At 43.9% G+C, this 27,553-nt stretch overlaps 1 protein-coding gene across 1 annotated transcript; it reads left to right on the forward strand.

Moving 5' to 3' along the window:
* Positions 1–10,902: 10,902 nt before the first annotated feature.
* Positions 10,903–27,503, forward strand: acot11a (acyl-CoA thioesterase 11a). Its single transcript, XM_072364093.1, is given in 10 exon segments — positions 10,903–10,917; positions 11,104–11,276; positions 11,492–11,630; positions 22,033–22,088; positions 22,371–22,437; positions 24,350–24,433; positions 24,537–24,671; positions 26,965–27,089; positions 27,091–27,127; positions 27,207–27,503. Coding segments are annotated over 10 exon segments (1,053 nt in total). The 3' UTR covers positions 27,429–27,503.
* Positions 27,504–27,553: the final 50 nt, after the last annotated feature.

Genomic DNA, 27,553 nt, shown 5'->3' on the forward strand with positions numbered 1-27,553 from the left:
TACCGACTGTCAGTGTAAATACTCACAACCTTCTCTATACAGAGGACGGCTACCTAAATATTACTCCAGTAGAACTTGACTCTCTTGTTGACAGCACTATAGCTTCAATGCGTACAATACTGGACAATGTTGCCCCTCTGAAAAGGAAGGTAATCAGTCAGAAGAGGTTGGCTCCTTGGTATAATTCACAGCTGCGTGCTTTAAAGCAGACTGCAAGAAAGCTGGAGAGGCAGTGGCGTTCCTCTAATTTAGAAGAGTCTCAATTAGTCTGGAAAGATAGTTTAATAACGTATAAGAAAGCACTTCGTAAAGCTAGAACTGCTTATTATTCATTATTGATAGAAGAGAATAAGAATAATCCCAGGTTTATATCTGAGTTCACAGGACACCTTGAAATTCTTTTACAGGACCATTACAACAAAAAATGGGAGTTTTTAACTGCCAAAAATTGATTGAAGGACAATTACAGTTAATGAAAGGTGATTTCTGCCTAAATATGACTTGATCTAATTCATAAGCTTCATAATATAAAGATATGACTTTACAAGACAACTTGGAATTCTTTTAAAAGACCATTACAACACAGAATGTGCATTTTCACCTGATTGAAGGCCAAATAAAGTTACTCAAAAGTGATTTTTGCCTAAATATGACTTGATCTGATTCATAAGCTTGATAATATACAGATCTGAGCTTACATGAAACGTTGAAATTCTTTTAAAGAATAATTACAACACAAAATGGGATTTTTCACCTACCAAAAATTGATTGAAGGACAAATATAGTTGATGAAAGGTGATTTTTTTTTTTCCTAAATATGACTTGATATAATTCATGAAATTCATAATATACAGATCTGAGCTCACATGACACCTTGAAATTCTCATTCATAAGCTTTATAATATAAATATCTGAGCTCACAGGACACTTTGAAATTTATTTAAAGGACCATTACAACACAAAACGGGCATTTTCACCTGCCAAAAATTGATTGAAGTTCAATTACAATTAAAGAAAGGTGATTTTTGCCGAAATATGACTTGATCTCATTCATAAGCTTTATAATTTAAAGATCTGAGCACAAAGGAAAGCTTGGAATTCTTTTAAAGGACCATTACAACACAAAATGTGCATTTTCACCTGCCAAAAATTGATTGAGTAAACACATTTAAAGAAAGGTGCTTTCTGACTAAATATGACTTGGTGTCATTCATAAGTCATAAGTCTCTGTAACAGAATGCTGTGATCGATCGTATCAAATGCAGCACTGAGATCCAACAGGACAAGCACAGAAACAAGTCCGCTATCAGAGGCTAAGAGGAGATCATTGGTAACTTTCACCAGTGCTGTTTCTGTGCTATAATGCACTCTGAATCCTGACTGAAACTCCTCAAACAGATTACTTCTATGTAAATAATGATAATGAACAAAGTTGAACTGCAACTATTTTTTCAAGAACTTCAGACAAAAAAGGTAGATTGGATATAGATCGATAATTAGCCAACACTTCTGAATCAAGAGTAGGTTTTTTAAGTAAAGGTTTATGTTTATGTATTTAGCAGACGCTTTTATCCAAAGCGACTTACGAATCAAGATATAACAAGCTACACAAAAGCTAACAATAAACTCCATAGAAGGAACCCACTAGTCCGACTCTGTCAGAGGTGACAGAGTAGAGATAGGGTGCAGGCATAGAAGGAAGTGCAGAAAGATAAAGTGCAAAGATAGAGGGGGTAGGGAAGTACATGGTAAGTGCTAGGATACGAGATGCTCTCTGAAGAGCTGGGTTTTCAAGAGCTTCTTGAAGATAGACAGGGACGCCCCTGTTCTGGTAGCGCTCAGTAGGTCATTCCACCATCGTGGGACGATACATGAAAAGAGTTTGGATTGTCTTAGGCGTGGTGTAGGCACTGCTAGACGACAATCCTGGGACAAACGGAGGGACCGAGTTGTGACATAAGCCTTTGCAAGAGCATTCAAGTAGATGGGAGCCGTTCCATTAAGCACTTTGTAGGCTAACATCAGTGACTTGAATTTGATGCGAAGACCAGACGCTCCGCCGCGTTCTGGACCATCTGCAGAGGTTTCACAGCACAGGCTGGGAGACCAGTTAGGAGAGCGTTGCAGTAGTCAAGGCGGGAGATGACCATGGCCTGCACCAGGAGTTGGGTGGCATGTTGGGTTAGGTATGGTCTGATCTTTCTTATGTTTAGTAATGCAAAGCGGCACGAACGAGCAACTGAGGTAACGTGTTCTTTGAAGGTTAGTTGGTCATCAATCATGACACCCAAGTTTCTAGCAACCTTTGATGGAGCAAGAGATAGGGATTCAGTTTGGATGCAGATGCTGTGGTGTATGGTTGGTTTGGCTGGGAAGACCAGCAGTTCAGTTTTTGGGAGGTTAAGTTGGAGGTGATGGGCTTTCATCCATGTTGATATGTCAGAGAGACAGTCTGAGATTCGTGCTGAGACTGTGTGGTCGTCAGGTGGGAATGACAGATAGAGCTGGGTATCATCAGCATAACATTGGTATGAGAAGCCATGTGATCAGATGATCTGTCCCAGTGAGTTGGTGTATATGGCAAAGAGAAGAGGTCCCAGTACTTAATTACAGCAACCTTAAAAGTCTGAGGTACATATCCTATCAACAAAGACCGATTGATCAAATCCAATATGGAAGTGTCAATTAAGGGGAAAACCTCCTTGACAGTCTGGTTGGGATTGGGTCTAACATACAAGTTGATGGTTTAGAAGAGACTATTGCTGTTGTTAGCTCAGAAAGATCAACTGGGCAGAAGCTATCTAAATACAAATCAGGCTCAAAAGATACTTCCAAAGCTGCTCCACCCGACGACACACCAGTGACAACAGTGGGAAGGATTCCATCAATCTTCTCTCTGATAGAAACAATTTTATTGATAAAGAATCTCATGAAATCATCACTGCTGAGAGTTAAAGGAATACATGGCTCAACAGAGCTTGGACTCTTTGTCAGCCTGGCAACAGTGCTGAAAAGAAACCTGGGATTATTCTTATTCTCTTCTATCAATAATGAATGATAAGCAGTTCTAGCTTTACAAAGGGCTTTCTTATACGTTATTAAACTATCTTTCCAGACTAATTGAGACTTCTAAATGAGAGGAACGCCACTGTCTCTCCAGCTTTCTTGCAGTCTGCTTTAAAGCAGCTGTGGATTATACCAAGGAGCCAACCTCTTCTGACTGATTACCTTCCTTTTCAGAGGGGCAACATTGTCCAGTGTTGTACGCATTGAAGCTATAGTGCTCTCAACAAGAGAGTCAAGCTCCACTGGAGTAAAATTTAGGTAGCCGTCCTATCTGCACATGGCAGTGAAGAAAAGGATGATGAAATCAACTCTTTAAATCTGGTTACAGCATTCTCTCATAGTCACCTTCTATATGTAAAATTCTTCTCAGAAGCTGTATAGTTAAGTAATGTAAATTCAAAAGTTATTTAAAAATGGTCAGACAAGACAGGGTTATGAGGGAACACAGTTAACTGTTCACTCTCAATGCCATAAGTCAGCACAAGGTCAAGGGTGTGATTAAGGCAGTGAGTAGGTCTGTGAACACTGAGAAAATCCAATAGAGTCTAATATAGAATTAAATTACGCTAGGTGGCTCCGCTGACCAGATGCCATTCACTGCTTTGCCCTTGAATGTCGCTCCCCAACCTGACATGGACGCGTCCGTTGTTATGACAACCCTTGACGCCACCGTCCCCAGGCTGACACCCTGTGAGAAAACCGCCGGATTTCTCCACTGTTGGAGAGCTGGCGAGCACTCTGCAGAAACTTTCACCGAGCGAGAGAGGTGAAGACGGGGACACAGTCTTAACGATGCAATCCACGTCTGCACATCCCTCATTAGCAGGAGGCCCAGCCTCACTACTGAAATGACCGACGCCATCAGACCCAGCAGCCGTAGACAAAGTCTGAACTGCACCGCTGTCCCCGGTTGAAACCGGGCCAGACACTGATTGAACGACTGTTGCCTCTCCTCCGATAGCGTGGCATGATATCTGAGGGAGTCTATTTTGAGACCCAGATAAGAGATGCATTGTGCGGGCAGCTCTCGGCTTTTGGTCCAGTTTATACTGAAACCTAGACCACTCATGTGAGACGTCACTGTCTCCACATCCCTGAGCGCCTGCTCCCGTGAATGAGAGCATATCAGATAATCGTCTATGTACGAAAATATTCTGATACCTCTGCTCCTTAACGGAGACAATGCTGCTTCCACACATTTGCTGAAAACCCGTGGAGCCAGCGAGAGACCAAATGGGAGCACTCGGTATTTGTATGCCGTGCCCCGGTGAGCAAACCTGAGAAATTTCCTGTGTGCCGGGAAAATCTCGATGTGAAAATATGCATCTGCTAGATCGATTGTGGCAAACCAGTCGCCAGGGCGGATAGATTGGCACAACACTTTTACTGTTAACATTCTGAACGTGTATTTCCTCAGATGACTGTTCAACACACGCAGATCCAGAATGGGTCGCTTTCTTTGGAATGAGGAAGTAACGGGAGTAAAACCCCTGTTGACTCTCCTCGATCGGGACCACTCTGATCGCTCTTTTGAGTAAAAGAGAATCGATTTCGTTCTGTAACACCTGTGCAGCTTCCCCCTCTGCTACTGACATCAAAACACTGTTGAATTTCGGTGGTTTTGTAGCAAACTGAAGCCTGTATCCCCGGGAGACAGACAGCATGACCCATGCATTCACTGCGCATGCACGCCATTTCTCCACCTGAACAGCCAGGGGCCCTCTCTCCAGACGGGCAATGCCCTCCGGAGTCCAGGAGGAGGTATGAGCCTCCCTCCCTGGGCTTCCTGATGCCAGATCTTTTTGTGTGTGACAGCCCGCCCTCAGCTCTTGGCCTGGCTGCGGGGTTGCCAGCTTTATTTCTAGAAACATGGGAACCCGAAAATGAGTGTTTGGGACAGCTCTTGGCTGTAGTGAATAACAGGTGCTTGATGACACTTGTTGAACTGCGCACCGCGGTGCGAACATGACAGTCCCTCTCCCCCGTCTCTCTGAACTAGCGGGGGGGTGGCTCCTGAAACTTGAACCGGAGCCGCTGCTCTGAACTCCTCTGTCCTCCTCTTTGCCGGAGGAGGGAGAGGTGATGAGGGGTATGTCGCGTCAGGTAGACCGCTTCTTGCCGCCGCCTCGGCGAAAGAGTGCTTGCCCCATGGCTTGTTACTCCCCGCTCTTGGCTGCTGTCCGCCGTGACCGGTACCCGATCTGGGAGCCGGTCTCGCATCCCCCTGTCTGCCTCTCGCTGCTGCGGCCGCGGCAGCAAAGCCGGTGCGAGGTGGGGGCCGTGGGGTCTGCTTTCGAGGCAAACACAGCTTGAATGCCTCGCCCTCTTGCTTCCTCTGTCTGCTGGTTTCCCGCATTTTCTCCAGAGCTGGGCCAAAGAGACCCTTGGTGGGGTCGTAGGCGGCGTCCATGACCTCCGCCTTTTGAGTGTCACCCAGTCCAGACAGGGAAAGCCACAGAGCCCTTTCTCCTGCGACTGCCAGGCCCATGACGCGCCCACAGCCCTGCACAGCTCCGCGGGAGGAGCACAGGAGGAGATCGTTCACCACACAGATTTCGTCCCACAGCGCCGGGTTCGGGACCCCCGAATCCAACTGTCGGCTCATCTCCTCCAAAATCTCCCCGTGATAAGCCGACAACAGCGTGACGGCGTTCAACGAGCAGACAGATTGCGCAGCATATTTGTACATACGCTGATACACACCTGCCGTTGTACGCTCCGTTTTACCGGGCAGGGAGATGTGAGACGACGCTGAGATGAATCGGCGGCTCGGGTGGAGGTGGTAGGCCAGTGAAGTCAATCTTCGGCCAGTCCCAGCTCCGCCATGCCGTGCACCTCTAGCTTGGAGTAGCCCTGTGTGGTCGCCTTGCATTTGAACGGGCTCGACCAGAACTGACTCAACTCGGCCATGCAGGCCGGGACCGCCGGGAGCAGCTGCTTGGCCGGAAGGCGGGCCGGAGGGAGTCGTTTCCCGTCGTACAGGTCCCTTGCCGCCCCCTCCGTGTTCTGGGCCGCTGGCCAGGGGATATTTGCTCGTTTGCAAACCTCGTACAGGTTGTTATCAATCGGAGCGGCTGCTTTGGTTGAGCTAGGGGGTCTGGAGTGCGTGGGGAAGGTAGAGTCCTCTTCTCCGTCCTCCATGTCACCCAATTCGAGGATGTCAGAACTGATCTCATCGTCTGCATCGTCGTTTTCCTCCCGCCCGAAGACACCTTCGAACAGCGGGGGTATGGGCTCAACCTCCTCCATCATGTCCGCCCAGGCCCTCGGGGCTTGCGGCTGATGGGTAGCGTGGCTCTTCTGAGCGGTATCTGACGCGGCGAGGGAAGGGTCCCTGCCGTCAGTACCTGTCACAGCCACTCTTAATCTCCTCTCCAGGATTTTCACCGGCATGGTGGAGCAATGTGCACAAACCTGCGGGTCCGCTAGCGCCGCCTGAGCGTGCTTAGCTCCCATGCACACGATACACATAGGGTGGGGGTCTCTGCCCGAAACCGTTGCACCACATGATGTGGGGCAACAGCGGGAAGAGCCCTTCCCTTCATTCTGCCCAGCTCCTGTGACGGGGGCTGCGGGGACAGACATGCCAACTGGAGGAGAAATGTGTTACTAGGGGTGAGCCTAGTTTAAAATATATAAAAATATATATTTTAATGTGGTATTTAGTCGGTTTGAGCCGGACTATAACCTGTAGTGAGGAGAATAGTTCGCCGCTACGCGTTAACTATGCTCCTGTGGCTAACAAGCTAATGTTAGCACCTGACCGAGCTTGAGTGAACGAAGCTCGGAGCTAGCACAGGACACCCGGTAGGTGAGCACCTGGTGACCTGTGGGGAAGCTCGCCACAACGCGGTCGCAATCCCACTGTAAGTAACTGTCAGCACAATCCAGAGTCTGTCGGTGCCGCACTAGGCAACGTTTCCCTTAACGGGACGTCTGATAACAGTTAAGCTAGCAACCAACCTGACGACTGGATGCACTGAGGGAGCTCTTGTAACTTCTCTGAGGAAGAAAGCGAGAATGGCCCGGGCCGGGCGGTCGACCGTGGTATATAGGGGGGGCGGTCCTTCCCCACACGTCGACCTGTCTGTCAGAGACAGACGTTGTGTCATTGGAGCTTCCGTAATGGTCTCGCCAGAAGCGATTCCCATAGTGAAACGAAGTTAGAAGTTAGAAAAAGAACTATTTCTGATTCTGATAATTACTGCTATTTATGGCTACTGTAATATTACGGAATTTTGTCACAATTTAAAGTTACTTAAGAACACGTTTTTAAATTTAAACATCACAGGCCTCTTTACAAACTGTTAGCTATTCACAAGGGACTATGTGAATTTCTATTCTAAAGATTATTATTAATTTTGCTTGTACTAAATAGATCCAGTAAAAAGACATGAAACATGGGAATGGGAGTAAGGAGCAAGAGACTTAGTAGTAAAGGACAATTTCTACTCACCACTGCCATGCTGGCTAGTGTATAAACATGCTGAACAAAGATTTTCTAATGATCCATGGCACATTTAACTTCCTTTCATGCCATTCTTTGCGAGTGTTATTAAAATTTTAAATGACACAGACCTAGTTTCCTTCCATGGATGGGACAGTATGTAAGGTAGGAATTCTACTTTGTAAATGTGGCTGCTGGTATATGATTAGTTCAAAAGGCTTTCAATCTTCATAAAATTCGTGTTTCATCACTTTGTCATCATAGTGTTTTGGCTGACTGCTGACATTTTGTAAAAACATTTTGTGTGGAGATCTTAAATTCCTTATCGTGGTGGGGGAGTTTGCGTGCCCCAATGAGTCTGGGAGCTATGTTGCCCGGGGCTTCAAGCCCCTGGTAGGGTCACCCAAGGGAAACAGATCCTAGATGAGGGACCAGACAAAGAACAGCTCAAAAGACTCCCTATGATGAACAAAAAATTTGGACCTCGTGATACCTTGCCCGGATATGGGACACCGGGGCCTCCCCCCGGAGCCAGGCCCGGGGGTGGGGCCCGGCAGCGGGCGCCTGGTGGCCGGGCCTGTGCCCATGGGAATCGGTCAAGCATAGCCCGAAATGATGACGTGGGTCCCCCTTCCGACGGGCTCACCACCCGTCGGAGGGGCCAAGGGGGTCGGGTGCTATGTGAGCTCGGCTACTGAAGCTAGCTGAAGCTAGCTCTTGGGACGTGGAATGTCACCTCTCTGTTGGGGAAGGAGCCGGAGCTGGTGCGCGAGGCTGAGCGGTTCCGGCTAGATATAGTCGGACTCACCTCGACGCACGGCTTGGGCTCTGGAACCAGTCCTCTTGAGAGGGGTTGGACTCTCTTCCACTCTGGAGTTGCCCGTGGTGAGAGGCGCAGAGCAGGTGTGGGCATACTTATTGCCCCCCGGCTGTGTGCCAGTACATTGGGGTTTACCCCAGTGAACGAGAGGGTAGCCTCCCTCCGCCTTCGGGTGGGGGGACGAGTCCTGACTGTTGTTTGTGCCTATGCGCCAAACAGCAGTTCAGAGTACCCACCCTTTTTGGAGTCTCTGGGGGAGGCACTGGAGAATGCTCCTACCGGAGACTTCAATGCTCACGTGGGCAATGACAGTGAGACCTGGAGGAGTGTGATTGGGAGGAACGCCCCCCCCGATCTGAATCAGAGTGGTGTTATGTTGTTGGACTTCTGTGCCAGTCATGGACTGTCCATAACGAACACCATGTTCAGGCATAAGGGTGTCCATATGTGCACTTGGCACCAGGACACCCTTGGCCGCAGTTCGATGATCGACTTTGTGGTTGTATCATCGGACTTGCGGCCGTATGTCCTGGACACTCGGGTGAAGAGAGGGGCGGAGCTGTCAACTGATCACCACCTGGTGGTGAGTTGACTCCGCTGGTGGGGGAGGATGCCGATCAGACCTGGCAGGCCCAAACGCATTGTGAGGGTCTGCTGGGAGCCTTTGTCAGAATCCCCCGTCAGAAGGAGCTTTAACTCCCACCTCCGGCAGAGCTTCAATCATATCCCGGGGGAGGTGGGGGACATTGAGTCCGAATGGGCCATGTTCCGTGACTCCATTGCCGAGGCAGCTGATCGGAGTTGTGGCCGTAAGGTGGTCGGTGCCTGTCGTGGCGGCAACCCTCGAACCTGCTGGTGGACACCAGTGGTGAGGGAAGCCGTCAAGCTGAAGAAGGAGTCCTATCGGGCCTTTTTGGCCAGTGGGACCCTGGAAGCAGCTGATAGGTATCGACAGGCCAGACGGGCCGCGGCTTCGGCGGTTGCTGAGGCAAAAACTCGGGCCTGGGAGGAGTTCGGTGAGACCATGGAGAACGATTTCCGGACGGCCTCGAAGAGATTCTGGTCCACCATCCGGCGTCTCAGGGGGGGAAGCGGCTCACAGTCAACACTGTTTACAGTGGGGACGGGGCTTTGCTGACCTCAACTAGGGATGTTTTGAGTCGGTGGGGGGAGTACTTCGAGGAACTCCTCAATCCTACCAACACGTGCTCGGAAGAGGCAGAGTCGGAGAGCTCGGAGACGGGGCCTCCCATTTCTGGGGCTGAGGTTGCCGAGGTGGTCAAAAAGCTCCTCGGTGGCAAGGCCCCGGGGGTGGATGAGGTCCGTCCTGAGTTTCTCAAGGCTCTGGATGTTGTAGGTAGATGCTCTCCCTTAGAGATAGGGTGAGAAGCTTAGTCATCCGGGAGGGGCTCGGAGTAGAACCGCTGCTCCTCCGCATTGAGAGGAGTCAGATGAGGTGGCTCGGGCATCTGGTTAGGATGCCCCCTGGGCGCCTCCCTGGGGAGGTGTTCCGGGCACGTCCCACTGGGAAGAGACCCCGGGGGAGACCCAGGACACGTTGGAGAGACTATGTCTCTCGGCTGGCCTGGGAACGCCTCGGGGTCCCCCCGGAAGAGCTGGAGGAAGTGGCCGGGGACAGAGACGTCTGGGTTTCTCTGCTCAAGCTGCTGCCACCGCGACCCGACCCCCGGATAAGCGGCAGATGATGGATGGATGGATCTTAAATTCTTTGTTGAATTTTTTTAGGGTTACAGAAGTTTAGCTTGCACACAAATGCAAAAACATACTCATGATGTACCTATACACACCTGGGTGTAGGATGTGGATGTGTTCACTGGACCGCAAGGCACAGTTTATAGAGCTTTTGTGACATACACTAGTAACTGTAGTTGGCAGTATAAGATGGTAAGCTAAACAGCTTTTATGGTAACACAAATACTTTCCTCTCTGATAATGTGTCTGCTTTCGTTGATTTCACTTTGTGTTTCCTTTTCCTCCTGACACTGTGTATTTTTTCCCACAATATATCTGTGTGTATGAAAGAAATACACTGTGCTTATTAATAATAGCTAGATGGATGTTGCAAGGGAAAAAGGAACACCTCGGAAGTTTGCTTGTGTCACAGAGAGTAATACAGGATGTGATAGTTGACCAGATAAGCCCGTAGTTTATTTGTGCATAGACATGTATGCTCATACCAGAGAAGTTTGACAGACTTTGACAGACAGACTATATATGAAACCCTGGCAGTTTGCAACTGTGTTTTTTGAGATTGTCCTTGATGCTCTCCAGTACAAGAGGCACTGTTCAGCAATGGAATAAACATTTACGTCCTTCTATCAAGTAAAAATAGTGGGAAAAAAAGAGAAAAAACATTTATCTGGTTCTAGCCTTTGAAATGGGAGGATGTGTTGCCGTTTTTGTATTATATTATAGAAAACTGAATATATTTGAATGTGTGGTACAAAATCAAGGCTCTGTCCTTGTCTCTGCTACAACTATACAAAAGGCAGGGTACACCCTGGACAGGTCACCAGTCCATCACAGGGCCATTCCAGAGACAAATGAGATGGACACTCCTATGGTCAGTTTAGAATAATGACATCATGATTATTAACTTAATAAAAAATTATAAAGTTTGAAAATATTAGCAGCTATAGAGCCTAACAGTCCTAATCAGCCAGTACGACTGCATCAGGAATAAACTTGGTGACTGAAGGACAGGTGTCTTTTGTTCTCTTCAAAGTCCATTTACAGACCTGCTGTGTAGAGGAAAGGGAAGCTTGCCTCATTTAACTTTTACAACTTTCTACTATGGTGCAGTCGGCTGCGTCAGGCTCATCCGACTCTTCGAACCATTGACATGTTCACTTTTCGAGGACCCTCTCAGGTTGGAGACAGGCTGTTACTGAGAGCTATAGTCAACAATGCCTTCAAAAACAGGTAGGCCTTTCAAAGTGTCCAAGTACTGTTGTTAAGATGCAGAAGATAAACTAAAGGGATAAAATAAAGATAAAATAAGAGGGACGTCAAGGGGGCATAACCGTGAGTGATAATATCAGCTGGAAATTTAGGGGTCTTGTGCAGCAATAAAGAAGAAATTTTGAGAAAGAATTTGAGACTAGTTTCAAAAAAGTGTATGCATATCTTACCTGCAGCATGGAGGTGGGGGTACGTGCTGACGCCTACAAGGAGGATGGGCCTAACCGACACATAAACTCTGCCTTCATGACCTTTGAGGTGCTTGACGACAATGGGAAGCCATGTCCACTTCCACGGATACAACCAGAACCTATGGTAAGTTCATTAATAGAAAACCCTAATCCTTTCTGATAATGAATCACTATTTATTATTCCCTGTATTATATAAACTGACTTAACATTAAGTAGCTTAAGCTACAACTTTGATTATCTCTTTATATTGCAATGTTCTGCTAGGAAATCTTGTGTCCTGGTATTATTTAACATTGTTGTGGACAAAGCTCACCCCCATGTCAAACAATATCACAGTGGTACTGACCTTCCTTCAGCAGAACAGTGTGTCCTGCTACACCCCTAAAACCGCTTAGAAATGGTCGGAAGAAAACAGGAAAAAGGTCAAGGCATTGATCTGGCCTCGACGTTCCTCAGATCTCTGTCCAATCAGTCATCAGTGGGATGAGTCCATTCAGATATGGATTTTGAAGTTGAGGTTGGAGTTACTATGGGGTTTCTGACAAAGACTTGTAAGATCCTATGACCGACCATGATGGCAGGTATATCTATTAGTTAGTTTCTACCCAAAAAAAAAATACAATTCACTCATAAATGCAGTCTTGATAGTTTGAAATCGTTTGGTTATCTAACATAACCTCAGTTCTTAGAGTAATATAAGCTAGGTGTCTCACTATGGGATGCAGCCTTTTCCAGCCCTTATAGAAGCATTTATCTCAATTCACCAAGCTTGATTGGCCAGTGAAGGTGTTAATCCGCACTGCACTCAGTAGTCCCACTTACTATAAATAGCGTGTGCACACTCACTCAATTCAACAAGCAAACCTCTTCTCACCACCCAGCAAGAAGGGTCATCTGGTGAGACACCTCGCTCATATTACTCTAAGAACTGAGGTTATGTTAGATAACCAAACGTTCTACTTCATAATATTCACTAATGTTCACTATGGGATATGGTAGATCCAGTCTTGCCAGACAGCTTATCGAACAAGTACCGACCAGTGGGGAGGATCCACGGGTTCCAGTTATAACTGCAGGACCGCGCTAGCCTCGCACGGCCCTGACACGTCAAGCATGTAGAACCGAACAAAAGTCAGATGCGAGGAACAACTCGCTGCTGAACAAATGTCCTGAACAGACTCTCCTAAATAAAGCCCAGGATGCGGCCATCCTGCGGGTAGAGTGCGTATGTAAACCCGCCGGCAGCTGCAGACCCCTGTTAGTATATGCCAAAACTATAGCCTCCACCACCCAGTGGCCGAGGCGCTGCTTTGTGACCGGCTATCCATTTTGGGGTTCAGCCCAGGAGACAAAGAGCTGATTGCTCTTCCTGATGCTCTGTACTCGAACGGGACACAGGATGTGCGCTCGCTGCTCACTGGGAGAAGCGGTGAACGCTGCGAGCTCAGTCGGGGAACATGAACCCACCACCTTAGGTACAAAGACCGGGTTGGGCTTCAGAACCACACGCAAATTCACTGGGGCGAACTGTACGTATGCAGGGCTCACAGAGAACGCATGCATATCACTCACTCGCTTTGCAGAGGCGAGAGCCAGTAACAACACTGTCTTAAGGGACAGATGTTTGAGACTCGCTTCCAGCAATGGCTCAAATGGGGGGCCTCTAAGCCCCTCTAGAACCACCGCTAAATCCCACGGAGGCATCAGTGGTCTGGAGACAGGGAGAAGCCTGTGCACGCCCCTCATAAACCAGCACACCAAAGGGTGTTGGCCCGCTGTTTTGTCCCCAAATCCTACATGGCAAGCCGCTATAGCTGCCAGATAAACCTTAACTGTGGAAAAGGCTTTTCCTTTATCAGTCAGGTCCTGTAAAAACAACAGTATTGCTGACACAGAACACTGAAAGGGGATGTAGCTCCGTTCAAGACACCACCGCTCAAACACTCCCCACATAGGCTACGGTCACCAGTGACATGAATCCGATTTTTTTCGCTCATATGTGACCCATATGCGATTTGCTTTTGACAGTGTGAACAGCACAAGTCGCATTGAATCTGACCTCTTTGAATTGGAATCAGGCCACTTTTAAATGTGGTACTGAATCGGATACGTATCTGATTTTTTTTTTTTAATGCGACCGCAGTCTTAACAGTCGGGTCGCATTTAATGCGACTTTGACGTCATTCTGACCCACGCTGCACTGCTCCCGTCGATCGCTCAAGCACATTGGGGGAAACCCCACCTCTGCCTGAAGCCTCACAGCACCTCCTAGCGATCGTCTACCTGGCGTAGTTTTGGACAGGTCTTTTATTACTTAGATTATTATTAGTGTTGGTCTATTCAGACTCATGGGAGGCATGCTTGTTTCCTGCCATTTCCATAGCGATAGCAACGTGCCAGAGAAATTAATATTCTACTTTTTTTTTCAGCGTGAGAAATACCATGTGTGGCGTGTGAGCATGAGAACTTGTTGAAATGCGTGTGTCTCGTGAGCCCTGATTTTTAGCATTAAGCCATACAGTCCTGCAGTACCGGTTGCCGTTGCCATGGTCGCTTTAGTAAATCATTGTGGGTGGTCTATGGGCGTGATGTCATCAATGATCAACTGCGCATGCGGGTTACGTTAGGAACGTGAGCTGTTCACACAGCAATCCGTAGACAGGCCACATTTAAAGAGGTAATGTGAACAGCCAAACAAAAAATCGGATTTGAGCAGTAAATCGGAATTGTGCATTAAGACCTGCAGTGTGAACCTAACCTTAGAGTTGTACAGAGATCTAGTGGAGGGAGCCCTGGCGTTTTGGATAGTGGTAACCACACTCTGACAGAGCCCAGCGGTGGTCAAACTGAGCCCCACAAAGGCCAGGCCCACAGTTGCAGTGACTCCGGGTGTGGGTGGAACATAGCATCCGATATATCCCTGCCAAGCGTGCGGTAGTGCGTCTACGCCCAGGGGAGCATCCAGAGTGCGCAGGGAGAAGAACAGCTCACACTGACCTGAGCTCAAGAAAGTTTATGTAAAGACGTTGGAGAGTCTGGCTCCAGCGTCCTCTCACAGACCTGCCCTCGTAAATGCCATCTGTAGTGACCACTTTTCTGAACAAGACCCACCAGTGGCGCAGAGCCATCACGCAACCCGCCGTGACCGTTATCTACCGTGTACGGGATCCAGCCTGAGTGCAGCAACCCAGCACTGAAATTCCCGCATGTGAAGGCGGCCGAGACAGGTCACGAGGATGGCTGAAGCCATCAGACCCAGCAGCCCAAGACACAGTCTGAACTGGATGGACCTGTGTCGACGGACCTGTGCGAAGCAAGCTTTGAAAGTTTTCACTCTCTCCTCCGAGAGGCGAGCAGTGAATGGCACGGAGCGCAGGGATAATCCCAGAAAGGATTTCTCTTGTGTCGGAGAGAGTTGGCTCTTCTCTGTATTTATCACAAAACCAAAATCTATTAGGTGTTTTGTGACAATGTGCGTGTGAATCCTGGCCTCCTGTTCTGACTGCGCCAGCTGGAGCCCATCGTCCAAATACATGGCCAGCCTTACGCCCTGGTGTCTAAGCGTGGCAATAGCGGCCTCTGTGCACCGTATGAAAAGCCTCGGGCTGAGAGACAGGCCGAACGGGAGAACAGAGTATTCGTAACACACCCCCATCTTCGCCTCACATCTCTGCTGCATCTTGGCCAATTGTAGCGGGATGTGAAGTTCTCACTATCTGAATAAGCCTTATTTTACCTTGTTTTTGGGCACCACCTTCCATCGAAGGAAAAAGACAGAATCTTACAATTCTGGTATGTTAAATTAATTAATAATTAATTAATTCCAGTCTCATATAGTCGCTACTCGTGAATTCTCGTTTGGTTGGACTTACAAATACGTAAAGCACACTGGTTGATTTTATATATGTATATATATATAAAACCATTTATTAAAATCATGATATGACCAAAGACATGAATCTTAAGACATAACACTTACTGAATGGAAAAGAACAAAGGGAAGGGATCATCACTGGGTTGTTCATTGTTCTCTCGCCGACTTTGCTTTGCGGTAAGACGTATTGCATCACTTCCTGTTGCCTTGTGTGTGCACTGTGATATTTCTTGCTCCTCTTGAACTACTAATAATCACCTTATTTCTCCCTGTAATTTACACATCTTGCATAGTTGACTCTATTGCATACTTGTTATATTCTAATGCTCACTCTTACAGATCTTTAGTCTTTATTTTTCACTTTGTAGCGGTATGTTTAGTTACTCCTCTGCTTCCTTGAGTGATAATGGTATTGAATGTATCAAATGTAGTCTTTTTGTAGTTTTGGAGGCGAGGTTATCTGAATTGGAAGCTCGGCTCTGCACTGTTGAAAACCATCCGAAAGCGAGCCAGGCACCTTTAGCAAGTGTAAAGCCAACTAGCCTAGCTAGCTCTATTAGTAGTCCCCTAGCAGATCCCGAGCAGCTGGGACCTCAGAGTGGCTGGGTGACTGTCAGGAAAAGTAGTCATAGTCCTAAAGTCAAGCCCGTGGTTCACCATCAACCTGTCCACGTTTCAAATAGATTTTCCCCACTCAGCGACACACCCGCTGAGGACAAAACCCTGGTAATTGGCAGCTCTATAGTCAGAAACGTGGCATTAGAGACACCAGCGACCATAGTCAAATGTATTCCAGGGGCCAGAGTGGGCGATGTAGACTCCTATTTAAAACTGCTGGCTGAGGATAAGCGTAAATACGGTAAAATAGTTATTCACGTCTGCGGTAATGACACCCGGTTACGCCAATCAGAGGTCACTAAAGGTAATGTTGCATCGGTGTGTAATTTTGCCAAAACAATGTCGGACTCCGTAGTTTTCTCTGGACCCCTGCCAAATCTGACCAGTGATGACATGTTTAGCCGCATGTCCTCATTCAATCGCTGGTTGTCTAGATGGTGTCCAGCAAACAACGTGGGCTACATAGATAATTGGCAATCTTTCTGGAGAAAACCTGGTCTGATGAGGAGAGACGGCATCCATCCCACTTTGAAAGGAGCTCTTCTCATTTCTTGAAATATGGACGAATTTATTAGTCATCCAAAAACATGACAACCCAGGGTTGAGACCAGGATGCAGAGTTGTAGTCTTACACACTTCTCTGCGGCTTCCCACCTGATGCTGCCCCCCCAATCAAAAAACACAAAAGGAGCAAATCTTCTTGTGCAAAAAAAATTAAAACAAAAACTTTAACTGAACAAAAACATCAAACTATTAAATGTGGTTTGCTGAATATTAGATCTCTCCTTTGGAAGTCTCTGTTAGTGAATGATTTGATCTGTGATCATCATATTGATATATTTTGTCTTACAGAAACCTGGCTGCAGCAGGAGGATCATGTTAGCATTAATGAATCAACTCCCTCTGACTATTTAAATGTTCACGTTCCTCCAACCACAGGCAGAGGAGGAGGAGTGGCAGCTATCTTCAGATCGGGGTTACTAATCAGTCCTAGACCCAAGATTAGCTTTAGCTCTTTTGAATCACTGATTCTCAGTTTTTCCCAAAGTGGAAATCACAAAAACCTCTTGTTTGTTGTTGTGTATCGTCCACCTGGCCCTTATTCTGAGTTTCTGTCTTTAGTTTTTATCCCCGTTAGTGCTGAGTACAGATAAAGTCACTGTAGTGGGTGACTTTAATATTCATGTAGATGTTGAAAATGACAGCCTAGATATTAACTTTAATTCTATATTAGACTCTATTGGATTTTCTCAAAGTGTTCACAGACCTACTCACTGCCTTAATCATACCCTTGACCTTGTGCTGACTTATGGCATTGAGAGTGAACAGTTAACAGTGTTCCCTCATAACCCTGTCTTGTCTGACCATTTTTTGATAACGTTTGAATTTACACTACCGGACTGTACGACTTCTGAGAAGAATTTTACATATAGAAGGTGTCTATCAGAGAATGCTGTAACCAGTTTTAAAGAGTTGATTTCATCATCCTTTTCTTCACTGCCATGTGCTGATATGACAGAGGACGGCTACCTAAATTTTACTCCAGTAGAACTTGACTCTCTTGTTGACAGCACTATAGCTTCAATGCGTACAACACTGGACAATGTTGCCCCTCTGAAAAGGAAGGTGATCAGTCAGAAGAGGTTGCTCCTTGGTATAATTCACAGCTGCGTGCGTTAAAGCAGACTGCAAGAAAGCTGGAGAGACAGTGGCGTTCCTCTAATTTAGAAGAGTCTCAATTAGTCTGGAAAGATAATTTAATAACATATAAGAAAGCCCTTTGTGAAGCTAGAACTGCTTATTATTCATCATTGATAGAAGAGAATAAGAATAATCCCAGGTTTCTTTTCAGCACTGTTGCCAGGCTGACAAAGAGTCCAAGCTCTGTTGAGCCATGTATTCCTTTAACTCTCAGCAGTGATGATTTCATGAGATTCTTCATCAATAAAATTGTTTCTATCAGAGAGAAGATTAATGGAATCCTTCCCACTGTTATCACTGATGTATCTTCAAGTACAGCAGCTTTAGAAGTATCTTTCGAACCTGATTTGTATTTAGACAGCTTCTGCCCAGTTGATCTCTCTGAGCTAACAACAGCAATAGTCTCTTCTGAACCATCAACTTGTATGTTAGACCCAATCCCAACCAGACTGTTCAAGGAGGTTTTCCCCTTAACTGACACTTCCATATTGGATTTGATCAATCAGTCTTTGTTGACAGGATATGTACCTCAGACTTTTAAGGTTGCTGTAATTAAACCTTTACTTTAAAAAACCTACTCTTGATTCAGAAGTGTTGGCTAATTATCAACCTATATCCAATCTCCCTTTTTTGTCTAAAGTTCTTGAAAAAATAGTTGCAGTTCAACCTTTTGGTCATTTACATAGAAATAATCTGTTTGAAGAGTTTCAGTCAGGATTCAGAGTGCATCATAGCACAGAAACAGCACTGGTGAAAGTTACCAATGATCTCCTCTTAGCCTCTGATAGCGGACTTGTTTCTGTGCTTGTCCTGTTGGATCTCAGTGCTGCATTTGATACGATCGATCACAGCATTCTGTTACAGAGACTTGAACATGTTATTGGGATTAAAGGAACTGCATTAGGCTGGTTTAAGTCATATTTATCTGATAGATTCCGGTTTGTTCTTGTAAATGAAGAATCTTCCTCACACACCAGAATATGTCATGGAATTACTCAGGGTTCTGTGCTTGGACTGATTCTTTTTACCGTATACTTGCTTCCATTTTTACTTTATACATGCTTCCACAAGCATGTCTTAAAGACATAAAGACCTGGATGACTCAGAACTGTCTGCTTCTAAATTCACACAAAACTGAAGTTTTTCTCTTTGGACCTGAGCGCTTCAGGGAGAAATTGTCTAGTTATATAGTTACTCTAGATGGTATTTCCTTGGCTTCTAGTTCTACAGTGAGGAACCTTGGAGTTATTTTTGACCAGAATTTATCATTTGACGCACATATAAAACTGGTTTCTAGGACTGCCTTCTTTCACCTTTGTAATATTGCAAAAATCAGGAACATCCTGTCTCAGGGTGATGCAGAGAAACTAGTTCATGCATTTGTTACTTCAAGATTGGACTACTGTAATTCCTTATTATTGGGCTGTCCCACATATTCTTTGAAAAGCCTCCAGCTGATCCAAAATGCTGATGGGAACTAACAGGAGAGATCATGTTTCTCCAGTTTTAGCTTCTCTTCATTGGCTCCCTGTTAAATTCAGAATAGAATTTAAGATTCTTCTCCTCACATATAAAGCTCTTAATGACCGAGCTCCATCATATCTTAAAGATCTCATTGTAAGATATTTTCCTAACAGAGCACTTTGCTCCCAAACTGCAGGTTTACTTGTTGTTCCCAGAGTTTCTAAAAGTAGAATGGGAGGTAGAGCCTTCAGTTATCAGGCCCCTCTCTTGTGGAATAAGCTGCCAGTAAATGTCCGGGAAGCAGACAACCTTTCCACTTTTAAGATTAGGCTTAAAACTTTCCTTTTTGATAAAGCTTATAGTTAGGGATGGCTCAAGTGATCCTGAAACATCCCATAGTTAAGCTGCTATAGGCTTAGACTGCTGGGGGACCTCATCTGTCACACCTTTCCTCACTTTGCTCTCTTTTCCCCCTGTTTAATTTTTAAATTGATTTTATGTACATGTGACATTATTGTGGTTATTAACTTGTGTTTCCCTGTTCCAACAGGTATCCTTTGAATGGTGTTATGGTGTTTTTCCCCCCTCTTTTCCCTCTTTTCTGTCTTCTCAAACCCCAGCTGGTCGAGGCGGATGGCCACCCTTCCTGAGTCTGGTTCTGCCAGAGGTTTCTTCCTGTTAAAAGGGAGTCGTTCCTTTCCACAGTCGCCACAGGCACGCTCAGGACGGGAGATTGGACTGAAGACAAGTTTCGGTGCAATCTGTTGGTTTCCTTAGCTAGGATATTGTTTTTGAATTGGCTCTATGTGAATTAATTGGATTATTTTGAAATTAATTAATTGGATTTCATTGGATTATGATTATAATTAATTAAATTCCAATTGGCTTGAATTGGACTATATTATGTTAGTGCCTTGAGATGGCAATTGTTGTAATTTGGCGCTATATAAATAAAAATGAATTTAATTGAATCGAATGGATGGATACTTGAATTATTCAAATAGTTGGGTTTGTTGCTATTTGAAGTTAAAGGCTAACAGCTTGGAATACAGCTTCAATTTATCAGTTTAACAGTGAATTCTCTCGACACCCACCATACTGTCTGGAATGTAAGAACAGGGTGGATCTTACTTGGTTGACACCTTCGTTCTGTTAAGTCAGCTCAATACCAGGTGATTTCCAGCGGGTCCGAGTGGGTCCCTCTCGGTTCTGCGTCTCAAGGCCTTCCTTTGTCATGGGTGACTTTGGGGACATTCAAGTTGTCTGAGACAGGTTGCTGCTTCTCCGTGCAACGGGAGCGGAATGGGGTGTCGGGGAATTCACCACAAAATGACAAGAATTGTCAAGTGTTTGTAATTGGTTTTGGTTGCTCACCAACTCTTATGAGGTGAACTTAAATTCACAAAAGATTGACAAAAAGGTTGACAAGCTTAACGCTGGCTCTCTGGGTGAGCAAACCTAGGACGCGTGCAGCAACAACAGTAAAAGGAAAACGTGCGACAGAGAGAGAAGACAGGATGATGACGGGCGGACGAAAAACACAAAACGTATCTACTACATTCTTCTTCTCTTTCTGTCTTTGTTCGGATCTTTTTCTTCCTACTCATCTTCCTCTCCTGCCATTTTTGTGGTTACTTAATTTCTTAACTCTGCCAAAACTCTATCTCTATCATCTTTTTTCAAAGACTCCGCCAAACTCTCAAAATTTGTTTTCTTTATTCCTCCGTTTCATAAACATTTGTTCAGAGGATTCTGAACACATCATAACTTGTTAAGATATAAAGGTTAAAGATATAGCATGAACTTAAGATATAAAGACATCAAATAACAATGTAACGTGATATAGGTAATGATTATGAGTCTCAAAATTCAGATGGATATCTGTAAAGTTATGATGTATGAATAACGAACCAAGCAATGTTATCTTCCTGTGTTAAACATGGAATACAATAAGAAACAGCAGGAAACATTGGTTAACAGCTACATTACTTCATACAAAGGTCACATGTCATATAAAAATTGTTGACTCCATTTTGGGTTTAACTATTCAGTACTACGGACCACTAGGAGGCAATGTGGCTCCATAAGCCGATTAGTCAGTTTCTTAAATAATGACTTCTTCAGTATCCTTCCACGTACTATCGTGAACAAGGTCTTAAAAATGCCGGTTGTGATTTCACTGAGAACCTGAAAGAACTTAAAAAGTACATGTAATACAGTTTCAAGATTCAGCTGAAAGTGAATCTGGGTAAGGTTATTTTAAAAGTTCCATGAGGCATCTGATTCTGGTTTGGATCAGAGTCAGGGCAAATGTCACCATTCGTTTACTTTGACCCAGATAAGGTCAGAAGTTTTCCTGAGCTGGTTTTCTCCAATACTCTCCTGAGAGAGTCAGTTGTTTGTTCAGTTTAGTTAGCACTAAGTCATTAATGCATTCATCTAAATTTATGGCACAGGTCTGTGGAAAGAGGGGCTGAGAAACTCCACCAAAATGCTTACATGGGCAAAGGTTGTTGTAAATTTGAGGATCTCTGGTCCTTACACACGAACATCTCCACTCCGGAATGTGGGAGATTTCCAAGTCTTAAGTTTGTATTAAATTCCACACTTGAGTTCGCTACACAATGCAGAGCCGAAAATGCCCTCCAGGACGATTGGCATATCCAGTATGTCATCCCGCTCCCTGTCGGTCAAGTTAGCAAGGCTGAGCCATCTCGCTCGCTCCTGTACAACGAGGGTCGCCATCACCTTGCCTGTGGCCTGGACTGAGACGTGCTTGCAGTCTAGAATAGCAAAAAGGGAGACATAAACAAGTGGTTAAGAAAAAAAAGGTAACTGAGTGACTCTCTGTCTGTCTTGCATTGATAGGAAGGTGAGAGGAGATTCCAAGAGGCAATAGCCAAGAAAAAAATCAGACTGGACAGGTGAAATATATTTTGTAAAGTTTCTTTACATACTTACTAAAGACTGTTCTATGTTGTTTGCTTGACAATGAGGTGTCCAAGGTTGACATAGTTTGCGTGATGTTTGCTTGTTTCTACTTAAAAGGAGGTACTGAACGTTTTAAAGCCCTATGTAGTTTGGCATGACACTAAGTATTGATTTAAAGTTCCACGAGCAGATGTAAAGTTGTAGTATCACTGTTTTGATTTAAAGGAACTTCTGTCAATCAAAAATGCTTGAATCACTTTCTTTTTGTCTTGCAGGAAATATATAATTTCTCGCAAGCAGAGTGAGGTTCCTCTCTCTGTTCCCTGGGATCCCACAAATCAGGTGAGTTCTGGTAACACAGTGGGTGCCGCTCATTTTGTGTCGTATGTGTAAAGTAATGCATTCATTGAAAGAAAAAAAGATTAGGGTGATCTTACTCTCACAAGCAAATCATTTCTGGTGGGTTACACTGACTCATATTCAGTGGCTAAAATTTGAGATTTTAGGCAAAGCTTTGTTCACTGACCTCAACTATGCTGACTCATCTATATTGCCAAAACTGCAACTGATAACATAAACAGAAATACACAGTATGGTGAAGTAAAGCCCTGTAGTACTCATATGTTATGTCTCTGAATCCATAACAAAAGAAAAATGATTGACCTAGAGTAGACCGCTTGTACTTTATAGCAAAACTTTCTTTGTAGTTTTCATGGGGAGGTGTTAGTAAGTGTTTTCTTTTGTGAAATGGAAATAAACTACTTGTGCCAAAATTAAAACAAATAAATCTCCAACCATATGTTTTGGAGCATAATTATAGGTTTAACTCATTGGTCATGAAGTCACCACAGATAGTCTTTAAAATTTAAATAATATCCTGTGGTATATTGCAACTGACTCTACTTTTATTTACTTCTGCAAATGAGTGTCATATTGTGGGGTGAACTGTGTAGCAGGAAGATATGCAAACATACATAGCTCTGTGGAAAGTATGCGTCAACATGCAAAGCAATAATTTCAGTTATTACAAACAAAAACAGCTAAATGATTGTGATTTAGCATGTTTTTTTAAATTGAACCATAACACATTAAATGCATACATACAGTTTTATGAAAAAGAAACCCTCTTTAAAATGAAAAAGGTTGTATTTACCTGATTATAAGGACCAGATTTTTTTATTTTATTTATCATGTCCTGATACAGAAAGCCTCAGAACTGAAAGACGGTGTTCTTTTTCACCTAATCGTGAAATGGTAATACATAAAACAGTGTTTACAGTATTTCACTTTTTGTTTTTTATGTATGCATGATAGTTGATATGAAATCATTTCTCACTATGTTTTATATAAGCTCAACTTTTTTTACAGAGCATTAGTGAGATTAAACTACAGAACACTGTAACACCGGCTTCACTAACTTAAACAGCAGATAAGATGTCAACTACAGCTTTGACTTGCTTTATTGAACTAATTTGTTGTTGCAGTCACTACCCACAATGCTATCATGTCCTACGTTCATCAGTATAGCTCACAAAAAAGTGTTAATAATTCCCAGTGATCATTCAATGAGCTGTTAAAATTGAATTACTGTATTTTGTAATTGTAAATGTAAATTTTCTATAATGTGATTTTATTTTGATTGATTTCTATTCACAGTAAGACTAAAAGTTCACTGCTCAAGAACATCATCCTTTTCTAGCCCTTATTCTGTACTTTAATATGAAAACCTGGATACTCACACCTTAATGTTCTACAAATATGCTATCTCAAAATCACACAGAAGGGCATCTTTACCTTCACTTTGTTTTGGATCTCATTTATGTTATACACTGTGAAGTGTTAATAGTTTTCAAAGCGTACTTCTATTAATGCCAATATCTATATTCAGGTAGAAAAAAAGATGGTAAGAATAGCTTTACAGTAGTCATATGCAGCCCCCAAATAAGTTAATCTATTTGCGTTATATAACTGAATTGCTGAAACACAATTCTGATGAGGTTCTACTATAGATGCTTCATGAAAAAAAAAACTTCAGCAAGCTAAAGAGTGGGTTAAAAGACGGAGCAACATACCTGACTTTTTTTCCCCAGCCTGTGCATATGAACACAAGAATATAAAGTGACTAATTCTCTACTTGTTAGTGGAGTTGGGGTGAGGTGAGCACAGGTGAGTGCACCTTCACCTATAAGGTATTTATATATAAATAAGTGTTTGTCATAATTAATGCATGTGGTCTCTACGTTTATGTGTGCAGGTGTATCTCAGCTATAACAATATGTCAGCTCTGAAGATGCGGGCAGCTAAGAACAACTGGCGTCTAAGTACAGAAAAAGATGAGGTTTTGGAGTTTTTATCCTTATCCTTATTCTATGAGTATTAGTATCCTTTTCTCCTGTTCCAGTCAAAAAGCGAGATATTTAATGTGATTTTATTGTTTATAGGTTCGTCTTTACACAGTAGAGCAGAAGTCCACGTTGAGTTTCAGGGTGGAAGCAGTGGTGGACATTCCTGCTCACAGAGCCTTTTTTCTGCTAGCTGAACTGAGCAGCAGAACGAGTTGGGACGTGCATTATAAGTAATGCTGACATACACACAGACATGTGCAGACTTAGAAGAAAATCAGGCTTGGCATGCTCTTTTTCTTTACATTTAGAGGTCATTGAGTGAACACATGACTGATTCTCCTCAGTGCTGGAAATATAGATGGTAGTTCAGGACCTTGATGCCTGAGTGTTGTACTTGTGGTCCTGCTTTGAAGAGTAAGACTAAAAGTATTGTACAAAGTTTAATGCCCTACCCCTGACCCTAACTCTAATTTTTCCCTGCAAGCATTGGACCTGCCAGAACCATAAAGTGAGTTTCTCATGGGAAATGCTGTTGTCAGATGGAAAAAGTAGCCCCCATTGTTACACTGACTTCAAACCTCAGAGCTTAGAAGAACCCTGTAGATAGACTTTATTTCTGAGGGCACTGTTTAGTAGAAGTTAGCAAAAACGTGTTAGTGTGTGCCAACAACTTATACTATAAGTATGGATACTATACTATATCTGACTCCTTAAATACTTTCCTAACTGTTGGCTCAGTTATTGTTATTTTATCCTGTTTTTTAAACACCAAGTGATTCAAAAGGTCAAGGTTGTTACTGCTCACATGTTGTGCCATTCTGCAAAACCTTTTTTCAAGACAATCATGTAAGAAATTTGACTTCCAAGATGAATTTGAATTCTTTCTTTCAAAGAAGTGAAGAATCAGAATTAAGTATCCCAAGAAACAAGACAATCGGATATTATTTGTTGACAAGAAATACATACTTACAGAGCAATCACCAAAAAACTATTTATTGTTGGGTACAGTTCAAAAACTACTCGGTCAGTGACCTGTCCACCAGTGGAAGCAACAGGGTAATTTCACCTTCAGAGAATTGTAAATGTAAATGTACTTTATTTATACAGCCCTTTACAACAATCCTTTCGGTGTACCAAAGTGCTTTACAGCAGATAATGAATAAAGAAAAGAATAAGTAAAAACAATAAAAGAACAATAAAAGCAATAGAATACAACAAAATCAAATAAGATAAGATAAAAGTGTCATCATACTACTGGGTATTAAAAGCCATCCTAAATAAGTAGTAGAATTAGTTTTTCTATGTTCCTTGACATAACACATATCACTGTTCCTACTGACAGTTCGACTTGATAAACCACATCTAATTGCATCATCTGTCTGGAGATGTCTCCAGGTTTCTAGAGGGAAGCCACTCTTATGCTTTGAACATACCTCTGCAAACTCTCTCTGTTGGAACTTTGCAAATGCACATGTAGAGTTTTGGAGGACTACTTATCTGCCTGTGTTGAAAGACACCCCAAGTCCTTCACTGTGCTGGCTTGAGAGTTACGCAGATAGATACCTCTGTACAAAAAGTCCTTACAGTTGTAAAATTGCTGCAGTTTGTAAAATTGAACCAACATGATTATCCCTCCATCTTGTTATGTGTAATGCTATTACGCCAGGATCTGATGGGTCCTAATTTTGTCATATAGTAAGACAATAACGTCATGCCCACCTCTTAGTTGAGCAAAAACTACTTGGAAAAGAAAGATTTCTATGGCTTGATATCAGTCATGTCATGGCCACCTCAGCCAGTGTTACCTCAGATGGCAACCACACAGAACCTTTTGGGATTAGCTTTGAAACATACAGCCAAACATGTGCTGTTATGGAATGGGAACTAGCAAGCACGCTGGTGGTTGCGCTAGTATATAGTGGTGCAGACCCACTATCCAGTAATTCAGTGAGGGGTCTATGTAAAGTGGCAGTGAAATTGACCAATCTTATCTTTTCCATAAATGAGTGGGCTGAGTAAATACAACACGTCACAACTTCTATCTGATGTGGGACCCCGAATCACAAGTTATTATGTATTCTATTTTACTAAGTTTTAACCGAATTCTTGTAAGATAGCAGAGTGGTTCAGCAGTTGTTTTTAAATTCTCCTGAAACCACCCCAAAATTGATCAAGAGAGTGTATTCAAGATCAAGAGCAAAATGCACTGAAGAGGATTAGGGAAGCTTTACAAATGATCTACCACAGAATGTCTGAAAATGAGAAAATCCAAGGTGTTGCAATGGCCCTGTCAAAGACTAGACCTCAGCCTGATTGAAAAGCTGTGTTGGGACCTTCAGAGAGCTGTGCATGAAGAAATGCCCACAAACCTTAATGAACTTAACTTATTGTGTGTGAAAGTTCTACATAGCTATATATATTAGCCAAGTCACAACAAGGATTTTTGTTGTTTTTTTTCAAAAAAATGTGGCAGCGGGTTAGTGGCATGACTGTCTGGAAGATTTAACTTTATCCACCTCTACAGGATTTACAGTCACTCCGTTGTTTTTGTTTTTTTTCCCTACTTAGAGATCCATACGTCATTTCTCTGCGTTCAGTGTCCCTGCCCTCTTATCCTCCCTTTGAGGGATATAACAGAGGAGAGGTTCTGTCTTACTATACTGAAGACAAAAAACAACATGTCACTGGTGAGACAAAGACAGTTTTAACTGTTTTACACATAATCTTAAGAAAACCTAAGCACTATGATTTTGCTGTTTTGTTCAGATCAGATACTATAACCAGGCATCTCCAGAGGTTCTATCCTACATCTCCACAGATATCGCTGGCCTCTCCCCCTCTTTCTATCACACATTCTGCTCCTGCAGCCAATACCTGGCCAAGAACAGACTGCAGTCTGCTTTTGAGGAGCAAGCAGGCAAATATCATGCCACAAAAGCAAACAGTCCCACCTCACTGTCAAAGTCACTCCACAACACCAAGCTGTAGACACAACAATACTTTGTAGGCCACTTAGAACAAAATGTAAAGTGACATTAGTCTGCTGTTTACAACATGGAACAAATAAGAATTTTCTTTTTTCTTCTAATAAACCGAAAAATTCTCAATTAGGT

The sequence above is a fragment of the Leuresthes tenuis genome, unplaced genomic scaffold (genome assembly GCF_036924035.1).
Source record: "Leuresthes tenuis unplaced genomic scaffold, fLeuTen1.0.hap1 SCAF_14, whole genome shotgun sequence".
In the NCBI taxonomy this organism is placed as follows: domain Eukaryota; kingdom Metazoa; phylum Chordata; class Actinopteri; order Atheriniformes; family Atherinopsidae; genus Leuresthes; species Leuresthes tenuis.